Genomic DNA, 23,339 nt, shown 5'->3' on the forward strand with positions numbered 1-23,339 from the left:
CCCGACCACCCTTATGTAATAGGGCCGGTGTCCTATTACTGATATATTCCCCGACCACCCTTATGTAATAGGGCCAGTGTCCTATTACTGATATATTCCCGACCACCCTTATGTAATAGGGCCAGTGTCCTATTACTGATATATTCCCGACCACCCTTATGTAATAGGGCCAGTGTCCTATTACTGATATATTCCCCGACCACCCTTATGTAATAGGGCCAGTGTCCTATTACTGATATATTCCCCGACCACCCTTATGTAATAGGGCCAGTGTCCTATTACTGATATATTCCCCGACCACCCTTATGTAATAGGGCCAGTGTCCTATTACTGATATATTCCCCGACCACCCTTATGTAATAGGGCCAGTGTCTTATTACTGATATATTCCCCGACCACCCTTATGTAATAGGGCCAGTGTCCTATTACTGATATATTCCCTGACCCCCCCCTTATGTAATAGGGCCAGTGTCCTATTACTGATATATCCCCCGACCACCCTTATGTAATAGGGCCAGTGTCCTATTAGTGATATATTCCCGACCACCCTTATGTAATAGTACTCATTACTTAAACACCGACACAGCCATTGCATCTTCCTTGGGTCATCTCCCCTTTCTGGGGGTGGTGGTACCGACAGTCCAGGTGGGTCACAACTCTACTCTGGACCACCATAATGAGCGCCCAAGGGCCCCTGTCACAGCCCGGTAGGTCACCGACCACTGGGGAAAGGGTATAGCTTGCCAGTCTTAAAAAAAAGCAGGTTTGCCTCCATACCCACGTGCCTACCTGACACTGGTGTCACGACAGTACAAGATCTGGCTGAGCTATACTTCGACCAACCACCACAGTAGTGGCGTCACACAGTACCAACTAGCAAGTGACCGGTCGAGCCTCACAGCAGTGCACCGCACTAGGTTCATCAGATCACAGGTACATAAGGTCCCAGGTTCATCAGATTGCAGGTCCATCAGGTTCCAGGATTATCAGGTCTATCAGGCTCATCAGGTCGTAGGTTCATCAGATTGCAGGTCCATCTGGTTCCAGGTCAATCAAGTCCCAGAGCCATAAGGTCATGAGAGCGCAAGTCCATCAGGTTTCAGGTCCATCAGGTTCCAGGTTTATCACATCGCATATCCAACAGGTTGGAGATCCATCAGGTTCCAGTTTCATCATGTCTAAGGATGGTCCGAACCTGCCGAGGTTCGGGTTCGTACAAACCCGAACTCTCGGCAATGATTCCCGCTATCCGCCCACTCCTATGGCTGTGGCTGTATCCCAGTTTTCCAGGCGGTCCTCCCGCTGTATCCACCCTCTCCACGGAGTGGGCAGACAGCGGGAATCATTGCCGAGAGTTCGGGTTTGTACGAACCCGAACCTCGGCAGGTTCGGACCATCCCTAATCATGTCGCAGGTCATAAGTCCATGAGGTTTATGAGGTTCCAGGTTCATCAGCTCATAGATTGAGCAGGTTCCGGCTCTGTCAGGTTCCAGGTCTATCAGGTCGTAGTATCAGTGTTAGTTTTTTTGACTACTGAATCTACACTTTTAATCTACTTTCTCTAGTGATCGGTATACGGGAAAGGGGCCAGGTAATGCACCTTATTTCAATTGTGTGATGTCATTAGTAGCTGTGACATCATCAGAAGGGTGTAGAGCTGCTGGTTGCGCTCATCGTGATCCTTCAGGAAATGTTCTGTCTGTAGAATATCCTTGGAACCACAATTTCACAAGAGGAGAATCAGCCACTTGACACATGTACTGGTCTAGCAAGTGTGCAAATACACAGCACTAGGCTAGGGAGAGGGACTCCACACTCTTTTACACAGAGAGATTTGACAGATTTTTGAAGCCAAAGCCAGGAACAGACTATAAACAGAGAACAGGTTATAAAGATTTCTCCTCTTTTCACAGCCATTCCTGGCTTTAGCTTCAATAATCTGTCAGATAAATCTCTCTGTAAAAACGCACCATTAGAGACGGCAGCTCTACCCACCAAGTCTCACATACAAGACACCTCACCCTCCACTACAGCTTCTTACAGTCACATGATCTCACTCCAGAGCAGAACTCCCTGCAGCCAGTTATAATACTACAGAAGGCTGCACAGGGATGTCTCAGAAGTGTGAGAGGTGATCAAGATCTGGCGACAATGGTGCCTGGGAGGAGGGGGAACACGGCAAGAGCAAGAATCTGAGCGACAGCCTGTCATGGAGGCCAACCAGGTCATAGCGAAGGTCACAGGCTGATCTGGGTCCCCAGCAGCACAGAGGATGTCAGGAGAGGATTTTGCTGATCTAACACACCCTCCTCCCCTGTATACTGTACTGTACGTGAGGTTTTGGGTATATTATGGACACAGTTTTGTTCCAGATGGCACAGTGATTGGTTTATAGCTTTTACTTTCTTGCAGCACTCGTCTATAAGGGTCCCGAACTCGCCACTTGCAGTGGATTTTGCCTCCATCTAGGTGGTCCTTATATATTTACCTTAGTTATAGATCTTCTGCTACGGTGCTGCCATCTTGTGGTTGCTTTGTGGACTTACACTATGAAATTTCTTTCCACCTCAACATTAGGAGTGATCCAGGAACATTTACTGCTGTTTGAGCTTTGCACAGGTGTATTAACGCTCCAGCCCATGTTCATTATACACACAGGTGGGGAATAGGAAGCAATCTGCCTGGAGCATTCCTAATGATGAAGAGGGTGGGGAGGAAGGACGAAGAGGGTGTGCCAGCCTAATGCATATACAAATGTAAGCCCCGGCCGTTAGACAGGGCTGCAGGATTAAAAGTTGTTGTTTAGGACAATAACTGCATCACCTGCCGAATGGACCCCAGGACAGATCTTGGATTAAAAGCAGCTATCCGAAGGTACAAGTGGTTTGGGGGGGGACAGAGTCACTTTAAGTTGTTTTTACTCCCCTGGGCTTACCCATCCTGACAGGAGTGATCCACTCACCTAGAAGGACTTCATGTCTTCATCCTCTGCTACAGGAATGTGGGCTAATTCTCCTGGCTTCTACTCATTGAGGACTGTCCTTCCTGTAGACCAGGGATGGGGAACCAGCCTCCTCCCAGCTCTTACTAAACTACAATTCCCATTATGCCTGAACAGTCAACAGGTAAGACCCCTGTGCTGTAGCCTATAGCTGATAATGTCCCTTCTTCCTCCTGTGATACATTAGGACCCTCATGGCCCTGGGGGTCTCTGAATCCTGAGATGTTAGGGCTCCTCCCAGTGTCCCTATATATATATATGAGGACCATCCTCTGGCAGCAGATGCCATGAGTGCAGGAGCAGACCCCATTATAGCGGTGATTCCTCTGCAGCCCCATAGGCACACATCAGGAGCCTCTGACCCTGGGGTCACCTGAGGACTAGACCCAGAATCCCAGATTCACCCCAGAGGGTCAGGACAAAGGGAACAAGACAATGTGATTACAAATGCAGCCAGCACTGGTGTATAGGATGTATGTAACATCCTGCCAGCACTGGGGTAATGTATATAGGATGTATGTAACACCCACCAGCACTGGTGTATATAGGACGTGTATATAATGTATATAGGATGTATATAACGCCCCGGCCGCCCCTGTGTATATAGGATGTATATAACATCCCACCAGCACTGGTGTATATAATGTATAGAGGATGTATATAACGCCCCGGCCGCCCCTGTGTATATAATGTATATAGGATGTATATAACATCCCACCAGCACTGCTGTATATAATTTATATAGGATGTATGTAACGCCCCGGCCGCCCCTGTGTGTATAGGATGTATATAACGTATATCGGATGGGCTGGTATTATTGTGGTGGTCCTATGGCCCCTCCTACAGAACTAGGACCGAGGATCAGCACTAAACCTCATACAAAGCAACATGGCCGCCGCTGCCAGGAGCGCAGGAAACACGGAAAGAAAAAGAGTCGGGAGAAGAAACTTCACTTTATCCAAAACTGCCACATGTGATTATTATAGAGAAGAGGATGAGGAGGGGTCTGCGGCCTCCAGCCCCTCCCCCACAATGCATTGCTGTTACTCTGAAGGCTATGACCAGTGATCCTCAGCCTGTGCCCCTCCAGCTGCTGCACCACAACTCCCAGCACGTCCGGGCGCCACAGGTTGTGATACTGCTCTACAGGAGGGTCCCTGGTCTGATACAGCCAGCAGCCTGGCCTCTAGGGGTAGGGGATACACTGTATCTCATCCTATAGTCCGGAGGAGTCCCTCTAGCCCAGCATGGACCTCTGGGGGAGGGGGATACATCATGGATACACTGTATCTCATCCTATAGTCCGGAGGAGTCCCTCTAGCCCAGCATGGACCTCTGGGGGAGGGGGATACATCATGGATACACTGTATCTCATCCTATAGTCCGGAGGAGTCCCTCTAGCCCAGCATGGACCTCTGGGGGAGGGGGATACATCATGGATACACTGTATCTCATCCTATAGTCCGGAGGAGTCCCTCTAGCCCAGCATGGACCTCTGGGGGAGGGGGATACATCATGGATACACTGTATCTCATCCTATAGTCCGGAGGAGTCCCTCTAGCCCAGCATGGACCTCTGGGGGAGGGGGATACACCATGGATACACTGTATCTCATCCTATAGTCCGGAGGAGTCCCTCTAGCCCAGCATGGACCTCTTCCTGCCCCGCAGCCTGACCTCGTCCAGCTTCTTGATGACGGGGCCGGCCCTCCTGGAGGTGGCGCTGTAGCTCTGGAGGAGGGTCCTGAAGAGGTCCTGGGTGCCGGGGTGGGTGCTCAGCAGCGCCTTCTCCAGGACGTACAGGTCCACGCCTTTATCCTCAGGGAGAGCAGAGATAAAGCTGAGGCCAAAGTCGATGAGCACCAGGTCCAGGCTGGGGTGCGGGGGGCGCAGCAGCATGTTAGAGGTGGTCAGGTCACCATGGACGACATCCTCATCGTGCATCCGCCCCAGCACCTGACCCATCCTCTCCGCCAGGCTGTACAGGCTGCCGCCATCTGCCTGCGCTGCCATTATAAAGTCCCGGACGGTCACTGACCCCTCTATGTCCTCCAGGTAGATGCAGTGAGAGATGTGATCAACAAAGAAGACCACCGGGGCGGCGATACCTGCGAGACAGAGAGAGACTTCAGCCAGAGCGGGGCGAGTATACCCCTCCCCCCACATAGCACAACCCCAGCCAGGGCTCACCTGCCCCTGCTTGCTGACAGTTTCCCTCAGTCTCAGCGCCCCTGCTTGCTGACAGTTTCCCTCAGTCTCAGCGCCCCTGCTTGCTGACAGTTTCCCTCAGTCTCAGCGCCCCTGCTTGCTGACAGTTTCCCTCAGTCACAACACCCCTGCTTGCTGACAGTTTCCCTCAGTCTCAGCGCCCCTCCTTGCTGATTAGTGTCCCTCAGTCTCAGCGCCCCTACTTGCTGACAGTTTCCCTCAGTCTCAGCGCCCCTGCTTGCTGATAAGTGTCCCTCAGTCTCAGCGCCCCTGCTTGCTGACAGTTTCCCTCAGTCTCAGCGCCCCTGCTTGCTGACAGTTTCCCTCAGTCTCAGCGCCCCTGCTTGCTGACAGTTTCCCTCAGTCACAACACCCCTGCTTGCTGACAGTTTCCCTCAGTCTCAGCGCCCCTCCTTGCTGATTAGTGTCCCTCAGTCTCAGCGCCCCTACTTGCTGACAGTTTCCCTCAGTCTCAGCGCCCCTGCTTGCTGATAAGTGTCCCTCAGTCTCAGCGCCCCTGCTTGCTGACAGTTTCCCTCAGTCTCGGCACCCCTGCTTGCTGACAGTTTCCCTCAGTCTCAGCGCCCCTGCTTGCTGACAGTTTCCCTCAGTCTCAGCGCCCCTGCTTGCTGACAGTTTCCCTCAGTCTCAGCGCCCCTGCTTGCTGACAGTTTCCCTCAGTCACAACACCCCTGCTTGCTGACAGTTTCCCTCAGTCTCTGCGCCCCTGCTTGCTGACAGTTTCCCTCAGTCTCAGCGCCCCTGCTTGCTGACAGTTTCCCTCAGTCTCAGCGCCCCTCCTTGCTGATTAGTGTCCCTCAGTCTCAGCGCCCCTGCTTGCTGATAAGTGTCCCTCAGTCTCGGCACCCCTGCTTGCTGACAGTTTCCCTCAGTCTCGGCACCCCTGCTTGCTGACAGTTTCCCTCAGTCACAGCGCCCCCTGCTTGCTGACAGTTTCCCTCAGTCTCGGCGCCCCTGCTTGCTGACAGTTTCCCTCAGTCACAGCGCCCCTGCTTGCTGACAGTTTCCCTCAGTCTCAGCGCCCCTGCTTGCTGACAGTTTCCCTCAGCGCCCCTGCTTGCTGACAGTTTCCCTCAGTCTCAGCGCCCCTGCTTGCTGACAGTTTCCCTCAGTCTCAGCGCCCCTGCTTGCTGACAGTGTCCCTCAGTCACAGCGCCCCTGGTGGCTCACCTGCCTTCCTGCACCTGAGGATGGAGCGCACCTCCTGCGCCGTCCGCCTATGTGTCAGCTTCTCGTCCAGGGCGGGATGTCTGTAGGTCTTTGAGAACCTCTCCTTCACCACAGCCGGCCTGCCCAGGAAGCTGCCCCTGTAAACCCGCGCCTCGGCTCCCTGCTTTACCAGCCGCAGCCCCGCCAGGTACCGCCGTGTCCGCTCCCGGCTGCTGCTCTCCGCGCCGTTCTCCATGACTTCCATGCTGACAGACGCTACGTAAAGAGCGTAAGCAGCGCAACTTTTTAGAGCGACACGTCACTGCGCGGCGCAAACACCATGAAGAATCCACAAGAACGTAAAGAGCGAGTCCAGCATAAAATAATGTCCGGGAGCAAACATAACACCGGAAACTAAAGTTCCGGGTTGATCAACTTACAGCTACAACAATATATATGCGCAATGATCGCAAAAACAGGCACCAAGGGGTTAACTAAGGCCCCGTCCACACATTCTACTTACATGTGACCAGCCAAAACAATGTACATGGTGTCTCATCCCCCAGAGCAGCACTCACTATTCTGCTACTACATCATGTCTTATCCTCAAGAGCGGCACTCCCTATTCTGCTCTTACATTGTGTTTTATCCTCCAGATACTCTCTACTACACTCACTATTCTGCTGTTGTGGTATCCCACCACGGGTGTTTTGTGTTTCTTACACCTGTCACAAAAGCTTTTTCTCCAGGGTAAGTGGTGATGAAGGTATTGTACAGTTTCACCACAAGATGTCAGTATTTTATGTGTAGGCTCTTGTGTATGGCACAGCTGAAGCTACCAAAGGGTTATTGTTTTATGTATACCATGTGCTTTTTCTAACATATGGGAGATGCCCTCTACTCTCAGCCTATCTCTTTCTTTCTCTTGCACACATTCCTTCCCACCACTTACAGGGTAGATAACACATCCCCTGTAGGAAGTAGTTACTTGGTGGGAGGAGGGGTAGCTTCAGTTTTATCCAGACTCTCACAGAGAGAGGAAACACAGAGCGAGTGTCTCTGCTGTGGCCAAGCCAGGGCCTGGCTCTGCCGGGACCCTTGTCTAGGACAAGTCAGTTTAGACAGTGTGTAAGTGAGTTGATGAGACAAAAGTGTATGCAGAAGCAACCAGACACTCAGTTCCTCCAGTCTATCTACTATATCTATGATGCAGTGCTAGGAACTACAAAGGGAGAAAAGTCGGGGATCATCCTAGCCCACGCTGAGAACCACTATACAAAGTGCAGGGCAGTATCCTGATACACAGGAACTAGCCTGGATAGAATAAAGTTACCACAAGGTCTAAGTATTCTATCTCGCAACGCAGGTAACCACGAAGGCTCAGAAACTTAGCTTCACCCAGGTAACCAAGGCTGGGGCTTGTATCACCCTATTAGGACGAGTACCTCAACACTCTAGGGTAAAAGTTGTTCAGACTTCCGCCAGAGCACAGCACTACATTGGGTTGGGACTCCCTTGACAAACTACTCTCCTCTACTCTAAACTTTCAAGCACCACTACAACTACCTCTACTTTACTCTGCGTTTTCAGACAAACCAAGTTAAGCACTAAAGTCTGTTAAAAGATTTATCTATTTCTGCAAGAGTGTTCTGTATTATTCATAGACGGCACAGTCAAGCTGTTCTATTTTTCCATCACTAGGACTCAGTCATCCTTTCCTCCGCACCAGCACCTATACACACTAGCTGTTTTTCCACGTTCTGTGGGTGGCGGTACCGATAGTCCGGGTGAGTCAATTGCCATTCAGGACTACCGTGACAAGAGCCCAAGGGACCCATCACAGCCCGGCAGGTCACCGACCATTTCAGTGGAACACAGTCACCCACAATACAAAGCAGAAACCAACATCACACCTGTGTGCTGGACTATAACTGACATCTTGACAATGACCATCCCTGGCTGAGCTCTATCCTACGACTGATAACATCTCCCTCCCAGTGGTCACCACACTGTTACATCATGCCTCATCCTCCAGAGCTGCACTCACTATTCTGCTGTTACATCATGTCCCATCCTCCAGAGCTGCACTCACTATTCTGCTGTTACATCATGCCTCATCCTCCAGAGCTGCACTCACTATTCTGCTGTTACATCATGTCCCATCCTCCAGAGCTGCACTCACTATTCTGCTGTTACATCATGCCTCATCCTCCAGAGCCGCACTCACTATTCTGCTGTTACATCATGTCCCATCCTCCAGAGCTGCACTCACTATTCTGCTGTTATATCATGATTTATTCTCCGGAGCTGCACTCACTATTCTGCTGTTACATCATGTCTCATCCTCCAGAGCTGCACTCACTATTCTGCTGTTACATCATGTCTCATCCTCCAGAGCTGCACTCACTATTCTGCTGTTACATCATGTCTTATCCTCTAGAGCTGCACTCACTACACTCACCGGCCACTTTATTAGGTACACCATGCTAGTAACGGGTGGTCTTCTGCTGCTGTAGCCCATCTGCCTCAAAGTTGGCCGTACTGTGCGTTCAGAGATGCTCTTCTGCCTACCTTGGCTGTAACGGTTGGCTATTTGAGTCACTGTTGCCTTTCTATCAGCTCGAACCAGTCTGCCCATTCTCCTCTGACCTCTGGCATCAACAAGGCATTTCCGCCCACAGAACTGCCGCTCACTGGATGGTTTTTCTTTTTCGGACCATTCTCTGTAAACCCTAGAGATGGTTGTGCGTGAAAATCCCAGTAGATCAGCAGTTTATGAAATACTCAGACCAGCCCTTCTGGCACACCAACAACCATGCCACGTTCAAAGGCCTCAAATCACCTTTCTTCCCCATACTGATGCTCGGTTTGAACTGCAGGAGATTGTCTTGACCATGTCTACATGCCTAAATGCACTGAGTTGCCGCCATGTGATTGGCTGATTAGAAATTAAGTGGTAACGTGCAGTCGGACAGGTGTACCTAATAAAGTGGCCGGTAAGTGTTTTAGTGCTGTTACATCAAGCAGTTACATCATGTCTCATCCTCCAGAGCTGCACTCACTATTCTGCTGTTATATCATGTTTTATTTTCCGGAGCTGCACTCACTATTCTGCTTTTACATCATGTTTTATTCTCCGGAGCTGCACTCACTATTCTGCTGTTACATCATGTCTCATCCTCCAGAGCTGCACTCACTATTCTGCTGTTACATCATGTCTCATCCTCCAGAACTGCACTCACTATTCTGCTGTTACATCATGTCTTATCCTCCAGAGCTGCACTCACTATTCTGCTGTTATATCATGTCTCATCCCCCAGAGCTGCACTCACTATTCTGCTGTTACATCATGTCTCATCCTCCAGAGCTGCACTCACTATTCTGCTGTTCCATCATGTCTTATCCTCCAGAGCTGCACTCACTATTCTACTGTTTCATCATCTCATCCTCCAGAGCTGCACTCACTATTCTGCTGTTACATCATGTCTCATCCTCCAGAGCTGCACTCACTATTCTGCTGTTACATCATGTCTTATCCTCCAGAGCTGCACTCACTATTCTGCTGTTACATCAAGCAGTTACATCATGTCTCATCCTCCAGAGCTTTCACTATTCTGCTGTTATATCATGTTTTATTCTCCGGAGCTGCACTCACTATTCTGCTTTTACATCATGTTTTATTCTCCGGAGCTGCACTCATTATTCTGCTTTTACATCATGTTTTATTCTCCGGAGCTGCACTCACTATTCTGCTGTTACATCATGTCTCATCCTCCAGAGCTGCACTCACTATTCTGCTGTTACATCATGTCTTATCCTCCAGAGCTGCACTCACTATTCTGCTGTTATATCATGTCTCATCCCCCAGAGCTGCACTCACTATTCTGCTGTTCCATCATGTCTTATCCTCCAGAGCTGCACTCACTATTCTGCTGTTACATCATGTCTCATCCTCCAGAGCTGCACTCGCTGTTCTGCAGTTACACCATAAACTCTCCTCCGCCCGGCTCATTACCACTATAGAGGATGTTGCTATAGCTGCAGTGATTCCTCTCTATAATCCGTCACAGGCTCTTTGTTGTGCGGCTGTGATGATGCTGCGCTCTGAGGATGCTGGCGATATGATGAGACCCGTCCAGGTGAGTGACGACAGGTACGCTCCTCTACAAAATATTATGTGACCTTCTGCAAGGGAACAACACCGCAGCTTTGTACAACTGCTGGGAAGGTGCAGAGAATATTCAGGAGCCCAGGAAATCTGAGTGACAGCCCCTGGGGGAGCGGTCCTGGGGGCCACAATGCTGATACAGACCCCCACCACTGCTGGGGGCCCAATGATCAGCCGTCCGTCCCTGGACTGGATACAATTCTAACAGACCCTCAGATGTGAAAAGTGTTGGGTCTGTACTATACTAGATGTAAAGAGGGAATCACTCACTGCCAGCAAGTAGAGAAATGGGGTGTGCAGGGTATCAGAGGCGGGGGAGCTCTTTATTATGGGGGAGGGGAGAATTATAAGGTGGTTTTTTTACATAAATGTTTTAATTTAAATGTAAAATGTTCTTTGTTTTTTATTTCTGTAACATTAACAGTAAATATTTCTGTTACCTGAGTGTGAGCAGAGCCTGAGTGAGTGTGAGCAGAGCCTGAGGGGAAAGGGCCAGAGTGAGTATAAAGCAGGGCCTGAGTGAGTGTGAGCAGAGTCGGGGGGGAATTGTCAGAGTGAGTATAAGCAGGGCCTGAGTGAGTGTGAGCAGAGCCTGAGGGGAATTGTCAGAGTGAGTATAAGCAGGGCCTGAGTGAGTGTGAGCAGAGCCTGAGGGGAAAGGGTCAGAGTGAGTATAAGCAGGGCCTGAGTGAGTGTGAGCAGAGCCTGAGGGGAAAGGGTCAGAGTGAGTATAAAGCAGGGCCTGAGTGAGTGTGAGCAGAGCCTGAGGGGAATTGTCAGAGTGAGTATAAGCAGGGCCTGAGTGAGTGTGAGCAGAGCCTGAGGGGAAAGGGTCAGAGTGAGTATAAGCAGGGCCTGAGTGAGTGTGAGCAGAGCCGGGGTGGTGGATAGGGTGAGTATAAGCAGGGCCTGAGTGAGTGTGAGCAGAGCCTGAGGGGGGAATCAGGGTGAGTATAAGCAGAGCCTGAGTGAGTGTGAAAGGGGCCTGGAGGGAAGGGGGGCAGGGTGAGTATAAGCAGGGCCTGTGTGAGTGTGAGCAGAGCCTGAGGGGAAAGGGTCAGAGTGAGTATAAAGCAGGGCCTGAGTGAGTGTGAGCAGAGCCTGAGGGGAATTGTCAGAGTGAGTATAAGCAGGGCCTGAGTGAGTGTGAGCAAGGGGTGAGGGTTAGTATAAGCAGAGCCTGAGTGAGTGTGAGCAAGGGGCGGGGGTTAGTATAAGCAGAGCCTGAGTGAGTGTGAGCAAGGGGCGGGGGTTAGTATAAGCAGAGCCTGAGTGAGTGTGAGCAAGGGGTGGGGGTTAGTATAAGCAGAGCCTGAGTGAGTGTGAGCAAGGGGTGGGGGTTAGTATAAGCAGAGCCTGAGTGAGTGTGAGCAAGGTGTGAGGGTTAGTATAAGCAGGGCCTGAGTGAGTGTGAGCAAGGGGTGAGGGTTAGTATAAGCAGAGCCTGAGTGAGTGTGAGCAAGGGGTGGGGGTTAGTATAAGCAGAGCCTGAGTGAGTGTGAGCAAGGGGCGGGGGTTAGTATAAGCAGAGCCTGAGTGAGTGTGAGCAAGGGGTGGGGGTTAGTATAAGCAGAGCCTGAGTGAGTGTGAGCCTGGGGTGGGGGTTAGTATAAGCAGAGCCTGAGTGAGTGTGAGCAAGGGGCGGGGGTTAGTATAAGCAGAACCTGAGTGTGAGCAAGGGGCGGGGGTTAGTATAAGCAGAGCCTGAGTGAGTGTGAGCAAGGGGTGGGGGTTAGTATAAGCAGAGCCTGAGTGAGTGTGAGCCTGGGGTGGGGGATCAGGCTGGGAGGATGGGGTTAAGCTCCTCACATTCCTGCACTCTGGGAGGAGAGAAGCTGCAGCTGCCACCTCCTCCTCCCACTTCCTGCAGCCGCTCCTGCTCTCCCTCTGCCTGTAAGTAGCACTCACCTGGGTTTCCTCATCTACCTACTGTGCCCCAGGGAAGTAGTACTGTGCCCCAGGGAAGTAGTGCTGTGCCCCAGGGAAGTAGTGCTGTGCCCCAGGGAAGTAGTGCTGTGCCCCAGGGAAGTAGTACTGTGCCCCAGGGAAGTAGTACTGTGCCCCAGGGAAGTAGTGCTGTGCCCCAGGGAAGTAGTGCTGTGCCCTGATGTGACTGCTGGGGGCCGCACAGTAACATACTGGTGGATACATTTGGCTACACTTGTATCTAATCCTGTGAGCTGAGACTGTTACATTGTAACTAACTGTTCGAACTGTAGAGATTCAGCAGTGACAGCAAGAAGAGACCTGGAGGCACCAAGTCTATCAGAGACTCACAGAACCTGTTACTCCCTCAGCTCCTCTTACATAGGACTGCAGGTCCCTCCTCCCCCTGCAGCTGCTGAGCTGGACAGTGACATGCTGGCAGGAGTGACAGCCAAGATCCCGGCACTCCCTCCCTGGACTCTGCTCTTCTCTCTGGACCCTGCTCCTCTGTCCTCTCTGGACTCTCCTCTTCTGTCCTCTCTGGACTCTCCTCTTCTGTCCTCTCTGGACTCTCCTCTTCTGTCCTCTGCTCTTCTGTCCTCTCTGGACTCTCCTCTTCTGTCCTCTCTGGACTCTCCTCTTCTGTCCTCTCTGGACTCTCCTCTTCTGTCCTCTCTGGACTCTGCTCCTCTGTCCTCTCTGGACTCTGCTCTTCTGTCCTCTCTGGACTCTCCTCTTCTGTCCTCTCTGGACTCTCCTCTTCTGTCCTCTCTGGACTCTCCTCTTCTGTCCTCTCTGGACTCTCCTCTTCTGTCCTCTCTGGACTCTCCTCTTCTGTCCTCTCTGGACTCTCCTCTTCTGTCCTCTCTGGACTCTCCTCTTCTGTCCTCTCTGGACCCTGCTCCTCTGTCCTCTCTGGACCCTGCTCCTCTGTCCTCTCTGGACCCTGCTCCTCTGTCCTCTCTGGACCCTGCTCCTCTGTCCTCTCTGGACCCTGCTCCTCTGTCCTCTCTGGACCCTGCTCCTCTGTCCTCTCTGGACCCTGCTCCTCTGTCCTCTCTGGACCCTGCTCCTCTGTCCTCTCTGGACCCTGCTCCTCTGTCCTCTCTGGACCCTGCTCCTCTGTCCTCTCTGGACCCTGCTCCTCTGTCCTCTCTGGACTCTGCTCCTCTGTCCTCTCTGGACTCTGCTCCTCTGTCCTCTCTGGACCCTGCTCCTCTGTCCTCTCTGGACTCTGCTCTTCTGTCCTCTTCACTTGTTCACTGTTACTTTTTCTTATTTTCAGCTTTACCTGCGATGTGAGGACGCAGTCAGTGAGTGCCGCTCCGGTATGGGTAGGTGTCACCAAGTCTTTCTGTATACAGGTATATAGCACTTATTCTCCATGTCCTGTATCCAACATCTGGGAATAAGGGGGGGGGGGGGAGTCTCCCAGGTCTAATCCTCACAGTAACAGCAGAATAGTGAGTGCAGCTCTAGAGGATAAACATGATGTAACAGCAGTATAGTGAGTGCAGCTCTGGAGGATGAGACATGATGTAATTGTACAATAGTGAATGCAGCTCTGGAGGATGAGACGTGATGTAACTGTAGAATAGTGAATGCAGCTCTGGAGGATGAGACGTGATGTTACTGTAGAATAGTGAATGCAGCTCTGGAGGATGAGACATGATGTAACTGTAGAATAGTGAATGCAGCTCTGGAGGATGAGACGTGATGTAACTGTAGAATAGTGAATGCAGCTCTGGAGGATGAGACATGATGTAACTGTAGAATAGTGAATGCAGCTCTGGAGGACAAAGAGTGGATATTTCCACCTTCCTGAATCTGACCTCTTTCGGCATGCCCTCATACTCCTGACTTTGTATGATATAGATGAGGCTGACATCACATAGGTGTATTTTGGCCCAACCTATCGGCTTGGGTCATCAGACCTGTAGTTGGTGTGGACACGCCCCTGTATCCGGGATGTGTATATGCCTGTGTGCGGGGGGACCTGCCCCTGTATCCGGGATGTGTATATGCCTGTGTGCGGGGGGACCTGCCCCTGTATCTAGGATGTGTATACACCTGTGTGCGGGTGAGGACATGCCCCTGTACCCGGGATGTGTATACACCTGTGTGCGAGTGAGGACGCGCCCCTGTATCTGGAATGTATATACACCTGTGTGCGGGTGAGGACATGCCCCTGTACCCGGGATGTGTATACACCTGTGTGCGAGTGAGGACGCGCCCCTGTATCTGGGATGTATATACACCTGTGTGCGGGTGAGGACATGCCCCTGTACCCGGGATGTGTATACACCTGTGTGCGAGTGAGGACGCGCCCCTGTATCTGGGATGTATATACACCTGTGTGCGGGTGAGGACATGCCCCTGTACCCGGGATGTGTATACACCTGTGTGCGAGTGAGGACGCGCCCCTGTATCTGGGATGTATATACACCTGTGTGCGGGTGAGGACATGCCCCTGTACCCGGGATGTGTATACACCTGTGTGTGAGTGAGGACGCGCCCCTGTATCTGGGATGTATATACACCTGTGTGCGGGTGAGGACACATCCCTGTATCTGGGATGTGTATACACCTGTGTGCGGGTGAGGACACATCCCTGTATCTGGGATGTATATACACCTGTGTGCGGGTGAGGACATGCCCCTGTACCCGGGATGTGTATCTACTCTACGTGTGACCTCATGCTTCTCTTTTCCTTCTCCAGGTGTCCCGGCGGTCACCCTCCTCCTGGCGGCTGCAGTATCGCTCCTGGGTGGCATCATATTCGGATACGAGCTGGGGATCATCTCCGGGGCTCTCCTTCAGCTGAACAATGACTTTGTCCTTAGCTGTTTCCAGCAGGAGGCCCTGGTCAGCTCCGTCCTGGTGGGGGCCCTGGCGGCTTCCCTGGTGGGCGGCTTCCTGATTGACCGATCTGGTCGCCGGACATGTATACTGGCCAGCAATGTGGTGCTTCTGAGCGGCAGCGTCATCCTGGTCTGTTCTGGATCCTTCTGGTGGTTGGTGGTCGGCCGCATGACAGTTGGCTTTGCCATCTCCATCTCTTCCATGGCCTGCTGCATCTACGTGTCTGAGATGGTCGAGCCTCACCAACGTGGCATGCTGGTGTCCCTCTATGAGACTGGCATCACCATGGGCATCCTACTCTCCTATGGGATGAACTACTTTCTGTCCGGATGGAAGTACATGTTCGGATTGGCCATTTCTCCGGCACTCTTACAGTTTATCACCATCTTGTTTCTTCCATCCAAACCTCAGGGAAATCCCTGGGACTCGGAATCCCATAGTGGACTAATCCAGCTGCAGGAACTGAAGGAGGTGGAAGATCCTAAGACGTCTTCATCCAAAAAAGCCTACTCTTTCCTTGACCTGTTTGGGAGAAGGGACAACATGCGGACGCGGACTCTGGTGGGGGTGGGCCTGGTGCTGTTCCAGCAGCTGACCGGCCAGCCCAATGTCCTGTACTACGCCTCCACCATTTTTCGCTCGGTCGGCTTTCAGAGTGATTCCTCGGCCATGCTGGCCTCTGTGGGGCTCGGTGCCGTCAAGGTTCTCTCTACGCTGGTGGCCATGAGCTGTGCAGACAAGGCCGGGCGGAGAGCGTTGCTCCTCACCGGCTGCGTCATGATGACCGTGTCAGTAACCGCCATAGGATGTGCAAGTTTTCTGGTCCAGTTGGATCCTCACAAGAGCTGCGAGTCCCCGGCACAGGTCAATGTGTCTGCTCTTCTCATAAACTCCAGCTTACGACTGGAAACCATTGGTGACCTGACTGCGCCTCTTCAGGCTCAGATGAGGGACCCAAAGATGGAGGCGTTAACCTTAGGAGTGACCATTGCCAGCAGGGACCCCACGGTCAGGGCCGGCCCGCTCTACACTCACGCGGTGTTGAATTGGATTACCCTCCTGAGTCTCATGGCCTTTGTCAGCGCCTTTTCTGTTGGATTTGGACCAAGTAAGTGAAGAGCAAATAAGTGCATAAGAATTATAGGGATTTGTGGATTAGTCAGGTCTGGCCCAGAACATACAGAGTCACACGTGGAGGGGAGTGCCAGGCTCAGCCCCCTGACTTCTTTCCCCATTGTGCCCTTCTTGTTATTCCTACTAGAAACAAATAAACGTCTGAGGGTGTGCTATAGAGATATAGGGGAGCAGGATCTCCTCTTTTCAGAGGGTGTCCTATAGAGATATAGGGGAGCAGGATATCCTCTCTTCTGAGGGTGAGATATAGGGAAGCAGGATCCTCTCTTCTCTGAGGGTGTGCTATAGAGATATAGGGGAGCAGGATCTCCTCTCTTCAGAGGGTGTCCTATAGAGATATAGGGGAGCAGGATCTCCTCTCCTCAGAGAGTGTCCTCTAGAGATATAGGGGAGCAGGATCTCCTCTCTTCTGAGGGTGTGCTATAGAGATATAGGGGAGCAGGATCTTTCTTCTGAGGGTGTACTATAGAGATTTAAGGGAGCAGGATCTCCTCTCTCCTATTGGTGTGCTTTAGAGATATAGGGGAGCAGGATCTCCTCTCTCCTATTGGTGTGCTTTAGAGATATAGGGGAGCAGGATCTCCTCTCTCCTATTGGTGTGCTTTAGAGATAAAGGGGAGCAGGATCTCCTCCCTTTCTCAGGGTGTGCTACAGAGATATAGGGGAGCAGGATCTCCTCTCATCAGCTGTCGTACATCCAGAGGATCAATTCCTGCCAGCAATTAGTGAGTGAAGGATCAGATATGGAGGTCAGGTACTAGTAAAGAAGGAAATCTGTATCCTGTGAAGATGCTTGGGGGCCCGTGGACATCTGACTGTCCACGTACAGTGAAGCTGGACATTATATATAAGTATTAGATCTGCTGTTGGTGACCCCACCCTGCACCGCTCTCTCACACACCGCTCTCTCACTCTCTCTCCTTAGTGACCTGGCTGGTCCTCAGTGAGATCTACCCCACTGACATCCGGGGTCGGGCCTTTGCCTTCTGTAACAGCCTGAACTGGGCCACCAACCTGCTGATCACCCTGTCCTTCCTGGATGTCATCGGTGAGTGACACAACACAGCAGCTGCCCGGAGGATCAGTGACCCCAGATCAGCTGCTCTGTCCCCTCCTCTATGCTTTACACTACAGCTCTGCTCTAATAAGTCTGGGGGATCAGTGACCCCAGATGAGCTGCTGTGTCCCCTCCTCTATGCTTTACACTACAGCTCTGCTCTCTGTGTAGAAAGATGTTTCCTATTATAATGAGACTGACCAAGGGGCGGGGTTCCAATAAAAGGTGGGGCTTAGAGTTAAGCAGTGATGATGTCATCCTGCTGAGGGTAGAAGATGAAGGGTCACTGAGTACTGACACATTCTAATGGTAACCTGCCCACGGCCAGAGGGGCAGCACAATCTGAGGGCCTTAGACCTCCCCTCCCCTATAGAATACAATGCAGGGGTCTGGCTCCTGTACATAGTCATGTGACCAGTGACCCACCAGATGTCTGGCCACGTCTCTGTACTACTGTGCTCTTACTTTCCTCTCCAGAATCCATAGGCCTGTCCATGACCTTCCTGCTGTACGGTATCATGGGAGTCGCAGCCACAATATTTATCTACATATTCATTCCTGAAACCAAAGGCCGCACGCTGCGGGAGATCGATGAGCTGTTTCTGGAGAAGAGGTGAATGATGTGACATGTGAGGCATGGTGTATGATATATAGCGTATGACATGTGAGGTATATTGTATGGTGTATGATATATAGCGTATGACGTGAAGTATACTGTATGGTGTATGATATATAGGGTATGACATGGGAGGTATACTGTATGATATATAGGGTATGACATGGGAGGTATACTGTATGGTGTATGATATATAGGGTATGACATGGAAGGTATACTGTATGGTGTATGATATGTAGGGTATGACGTGAGGTATGGTGTATGATATATAGGGTATGACATGTGAGGTATACTGTATGGTGTATGATAGGGTATGACATGGGAGGTATACTGTATGGTGTATGATATATATAGCGTATGACATGTGAGGTATAATGTATGGTGTATGATATATAGGGTATGACATGTGAGGTATGGTGTATGATATATAGTGTATGACATGTGAGGTATGGTGTATGATATATAGGGTATGACATGTGAGGTATACTGTATGGTGTGTGATATATAGCGTATGACATGTGAGGTATACTGTATGACATGGGAGGTATACTGTAAGGTGTATGATATATAGGGTATGACATGGGAGGTATACTGTAAGGTGTATGATATATAGGGTATGACATGGGAGGTATACTGTATGGTGTGTGATATATAGCGTATGACATGTGAGGTATACTGTATGGTGTGTGATATATAGGGTATGACATGGGAGGTATACTGTAAGGTGTATGATATATAGGGTATGACATGGGAGGTATACTGTATGGTGTATGATATATATAGCGTATGACATGTGAGGTATAATGTATGGTGTATGATATATAGGGTATGACGTGAGGTATGGTGTATGATATATAGTGTATGACATGTGAGGTATGGTGTATGATATATAGGGTATGACATATGAGGTTTACTGTATGGTGTATGATATATAGCGTATGACATGGGAGGTATACTGTATGGTGTGTGATATATAGGGTATGACATGGGAGGTATACTGTAAGGTGTATGATATATAGGGTATGACATGGGAGGTATACTGTATGGTGTGTGATATATAGCGTATGACATGTGAGGTATACTGTATGGTGTGTGATATATAGCGTATGACATGTGAGGTATACTGTATGACATGGGAGGTATACTGTAAGGTGTATGATATATAGGGTATGACATGGGAGGTATACTGTAAGGTGTATGATATATAGGGTATGACATGGGAGGTATACTGTATGGTGTGTGATATATAGCGTATGACATGTGAGGTATACTGTATGGTGTGTGATATATAGCGTATGACATGTGAGGTATACTGTATGATATATAGGGTATGACATGGGAGGTATACTGTATGATATATAGCGTATGACATGGGAGGTATACTGTATGGTGTGTGATATATAGCGTATGACATGTGAGGTATACTGTATGGTGTGTGATATATAGCGTATGACATGTGAGGTATACTGTATGATATATAGGGTATGACATGGGAGGTATACTGTATGATATATAGCGTATGACATGGGAGGTATACTGTATGGTGTGTGATATATAGCGTATGACATGGGAGGTATACTGTATGGTGTGTGATATATAGCGTATGACATGGGAGGTATACTGTATGGTGTGTGATATATAGCGTATGACATGTGAGGTATACTGTATGATATATAGGGTATGACATGGGAGGTATACTGTATGATATATAGGGTATGACATGGGAGGTATACTGTATGGTGTATGATATATAGGGTATGACATGGGAGGTATAATGTATGATATATAGCGTATGACATGTGAGGCATACTGTATGGTGTCTGATATATAGGGTATGACATGTGAGGTATACTGTATGATATATAGGGTATGACATGGGAGGTATACTGTATGATATATAGGGTATGACATGGGAGGTATACTGTATGGTGTATGATATATAGGGTATGACATGGGAGGTATAATGTATGATATATAGCGTATGACATGTGAGGTATACTGTATGGTGTGTGATATATAGCGTATGACATGGGAGGTATACTGTATGGTGTGTGATATATATACGGTATGACATGTGAGGTATACTGTATGGTGTCTGATATATAGGGTATGACATGGGAGGTATACTGTATGGTGTCTGATATATAGGGTATGACATGGGAGGTATACTGTATGGTGTGTGATATATACGGTATGACATGGGAGGTATACTGTATGGTGTGTGATATATATACGGTATGACATGTGAGGTATACTGTATGGTGTGTGATATATATACGGTATGACATGGGAGGAATACTGTATGGTGTCTGATATATAGGGTATGACATGGGAGGTATACTGTATGGTGTCTGATATATAGGGTATGACATGGGAGGTATACTGTATGGTGTGTGATATATAGGGTATGACATGGGAGGTATACTGTATGGTGTGTGATATATATACGGTATGACATGGGAGGAATACTGTATGGTGTGTGATATATATACGGTATGACATGGGAGGAATACTGTATGGTGTGTGATATATATACGGTATGACATGGGAGGTATACTGTATGGTGTGTGATATATAGCGTATGACATGGGAGGTATACTGTATGGTGTGTGATATATATACGGTATGACATGTGAGGTATACTGTATGGTGTGTGATATATAGCGTATGACATGTGAGGTATACTGTATGGTGTGTGATATATAGCGTATGACATGTGAGGTATACTGTATGATATATAGGGTATGACATGGGAGGTATACTGTATGATATATAGGGTATGACATGGGAGGTATACTGTATGGTGTGTGATATATAGGGTAGGACATGGGAGGTATAATGTATGATATATAGCGTATGACGTGAGGTTTACTGTGTGGTGTATGATATATAGCGTATGACGTGAGGTATGCTGTATGGTGTGTGATATATATACGGTATGACATGGGAGGTATATGGTGTGTGATATATAGCATATGACATGTGAGGTATACTGTATGGTGTATAATATATAGCGTATGACATGTGAGGTATACTGTATGGTGTGTGATATATAGGGTATGACATGGGAGGTATACTGTATGGTGTATGATATATAGCGTATGACATGTGAGGTATACTGTATGGTGTCTGATATATAGGGTATGACATGGGAGGTATACTGTATGGTGTGTGATATATAGCGTATGACATGGGAGGTATACTGTATGGTGTGTGATATATAGCGTATGACATGTGAGGTATACTGTATGGTGTGTGATATATAGCGTATGACATGGGAGGTATACTGTATGGTGTGTGATATATATACGGTATGACATGGGAGGTATACTGTATGGTGTGTGATATATATACGGTATGACATGGGAGGTATACTGTATGGTGTGTGATATATATACGGTATGACATGGGAGGTATACTGTATGGTGTGTGATATATAGCGTATGACATGGGAGGTATACTGTATGGTGTGTGATATATATACGGTATGACATGGGAGGAATACTGTATGGTGTGTGATATATATACGGTATGACATGGGAGGAATACTGTATGGTGTGTGATATATAGCGTATGACATGGGAGGTATACTGTATGGTGTGTGATATATATACGGTATGACATGGGAGGAATACTGTATGGTGTGTGATATATATATACGGTATGACATGGGAGGAATACTGTATGGTGTGTGATATATAGCGTATGACATGGGAGGTATACTGTATGGTGTGTGATATATATACGGTATGACATGGGAGGAATACTGTATGGTGTGTGATATATATACGGTATGACATGGGAGGTATACTGTATGGTGTGTGATATATAGCGTATGACATGGAAGGTATACTGTATGGTGTGTGATATATATACGGTATGACATGGGAGGAATACTGTATGGTGTGTGATATATAGCGTATGACATGTGAGGTATACTGTATGGTGTGTGATATATAGGGTATGACATGTGAGGTATACTGTATGGTGTGTGATATATAGCGTATGACATGGGAGGTATACTGTATGGTGTGTGATATATACGGTATGACATGGGAGGTATACTGTATGGTGTGTGATATATATACGGTATGACATGGGAGGTATACTGTATGGTGTGTGATATATATACGGTATGACATGGGAGGTATACTGTATGGTGTGTGATATATATACGGTATGACATGGGAGGAATACTGTATGGTGTGTGATATATATACGGTATGACATGGGAGGAATACTGTATGGTGTGTGATATATAGGGTATGCTGTATGGCATATTATATAAACTAAGGGACATTCACTGGGACTATTATTGTTTTTTTTTCCTGCAGATTTCTTCCCAGAAGTCCAAAATGGGGAATATTGGGGAGGAGCCAAAAATCAAGTCATCGCTACAGAAAGATGGAACAATGCGCCATGTCTGACTCCAGCGCCTCTAGTGGCTTCTAGAAAAAGTGCAGGACACTTACATGCCTCCTCATACACATGGAGGACACCGAACCTCATACACATGGAGGACACCGAACCTCATACACATGGAGGACACCGAACCTCATACACATGGAGGACGCCGAACCTCATACACATGGAGGACGCCGAACCTCATACACATGGGGGACGCGGTGCCTCATACACATGGAGGACACAGAACCTCATACACATGGGGGACGCGGTGCCTCATACACATGGAGGACACAGAACCTCATACACATGGGGGACGCGGTGCCTCATACACATGGAGGACACAGAACCTCATACACATGGAGGACGCGGTGCCTCATACACATGGAGGACACCGAACCTCATACACATGGAGGACACCGAACCTCATACACATGGAGGACACCGAACCTCATACACATGGAGGACACCGAACCTCATACACATGGAGGACACCGAACCTCATACACATGGAGGACACCGAACCTCATACACATGGAGGACACCGAACCTCATACACATGGAGGACGCGGTGCCTCATACACATGGAGGACACCGAACCTCATACACATGGAGGACACCGAACCTCATACACATGGAGGACACCGAACCTCATACACATGGAGGACACCGAACCTCATACACATGGAGGACACCGAACCTCATACACACGGGGGACGCGGTGCCTCATACACACGGGGGACGCGGTGCCTCATACACACGGGGGACGCGGTGCCTCATACACACGGGGGAC

The 23,339-nt window shown here is 49.3% G+C and overlaps 2 protein-coding genes across 3 annotated transcripts; one reads left to right on the forward strand and one right to left on the reverse strand.

Moving 5' to 3' along the window:
• Positions 1-3,848: 3,848 nt before the first annotated feature.
• TP53RK (TP53 regulating kinase) lies at positions 3,849-6,680 on the reverse strand. Its single transcript, XM_069952614.1, has 2 exons — positions 6,401-6,680; positions 3,849-5,109 (listed from the first exon to the last, which is right to left on the reverse strand). Exons 1-2 carry the CDS (start codon positions 6,642-6,644, stop codon positions 4,640-4,642), a joined length of 714 nt encoding a protein of 237 aa, XP_069808715.1. The 5' UTR covers positions 6,645-6,680; the 3' UTR covers positions 3,849-4,639.
• Positions 6,681-12,378: 5,698 nt separating this feature from the next.
• SLC2A10 (solute carrier family 2 member 10) lies at positions 12,379-22,684 on the forward strand. 2 transcript variants are annotated; one of them, XM_069952794.1, is made up of 6 exons: positions 12,379-12,440; positions 13,759-13,837; positions 15,193-16,443; positions 17,395-17,517; positions 18,004-18,139; positions 22,477-22,684. In XM_069952794.1, exons 2-6 carry the CDS (start codon positions 13,804-13,806, stop codon positions 22,592-22,594), a joined length of 1,662 nt encoding a protein of 553 aa, XP_069808895.1. In that variant the 5' UTR covers positions 12,379-12,440; positions 13,759-13,803; the 3' UTR covers positions 22,595-22,684. The 2 variants fall into 2 exon arrangements, with proteins under 2 accessions (XP_069808895.1, XP_069808896.1); XM_069952795.1 differs by having other exon boundaries at positions 13,759-13,807.
• The last annotated feature ends 655 nt before the right edge of the window (positions 22,685-23,339 follow it).

The sequence above is a fragment of the Dendropsophus ebraccatus genome, chromosome 14 (genome assembly GCF_027789765.1).
Source record: "Dendropsophus ebraccatus isolate aDenEbr1 chromosome 14, aDenEbr1.pat, whole genome shotgun sequence".
NCBI lineage: Eukaryota > Metazoa > Chordata > Amphibia > Anura > Hylidae > Dendropsophus > Dendropsophus ebraccatus.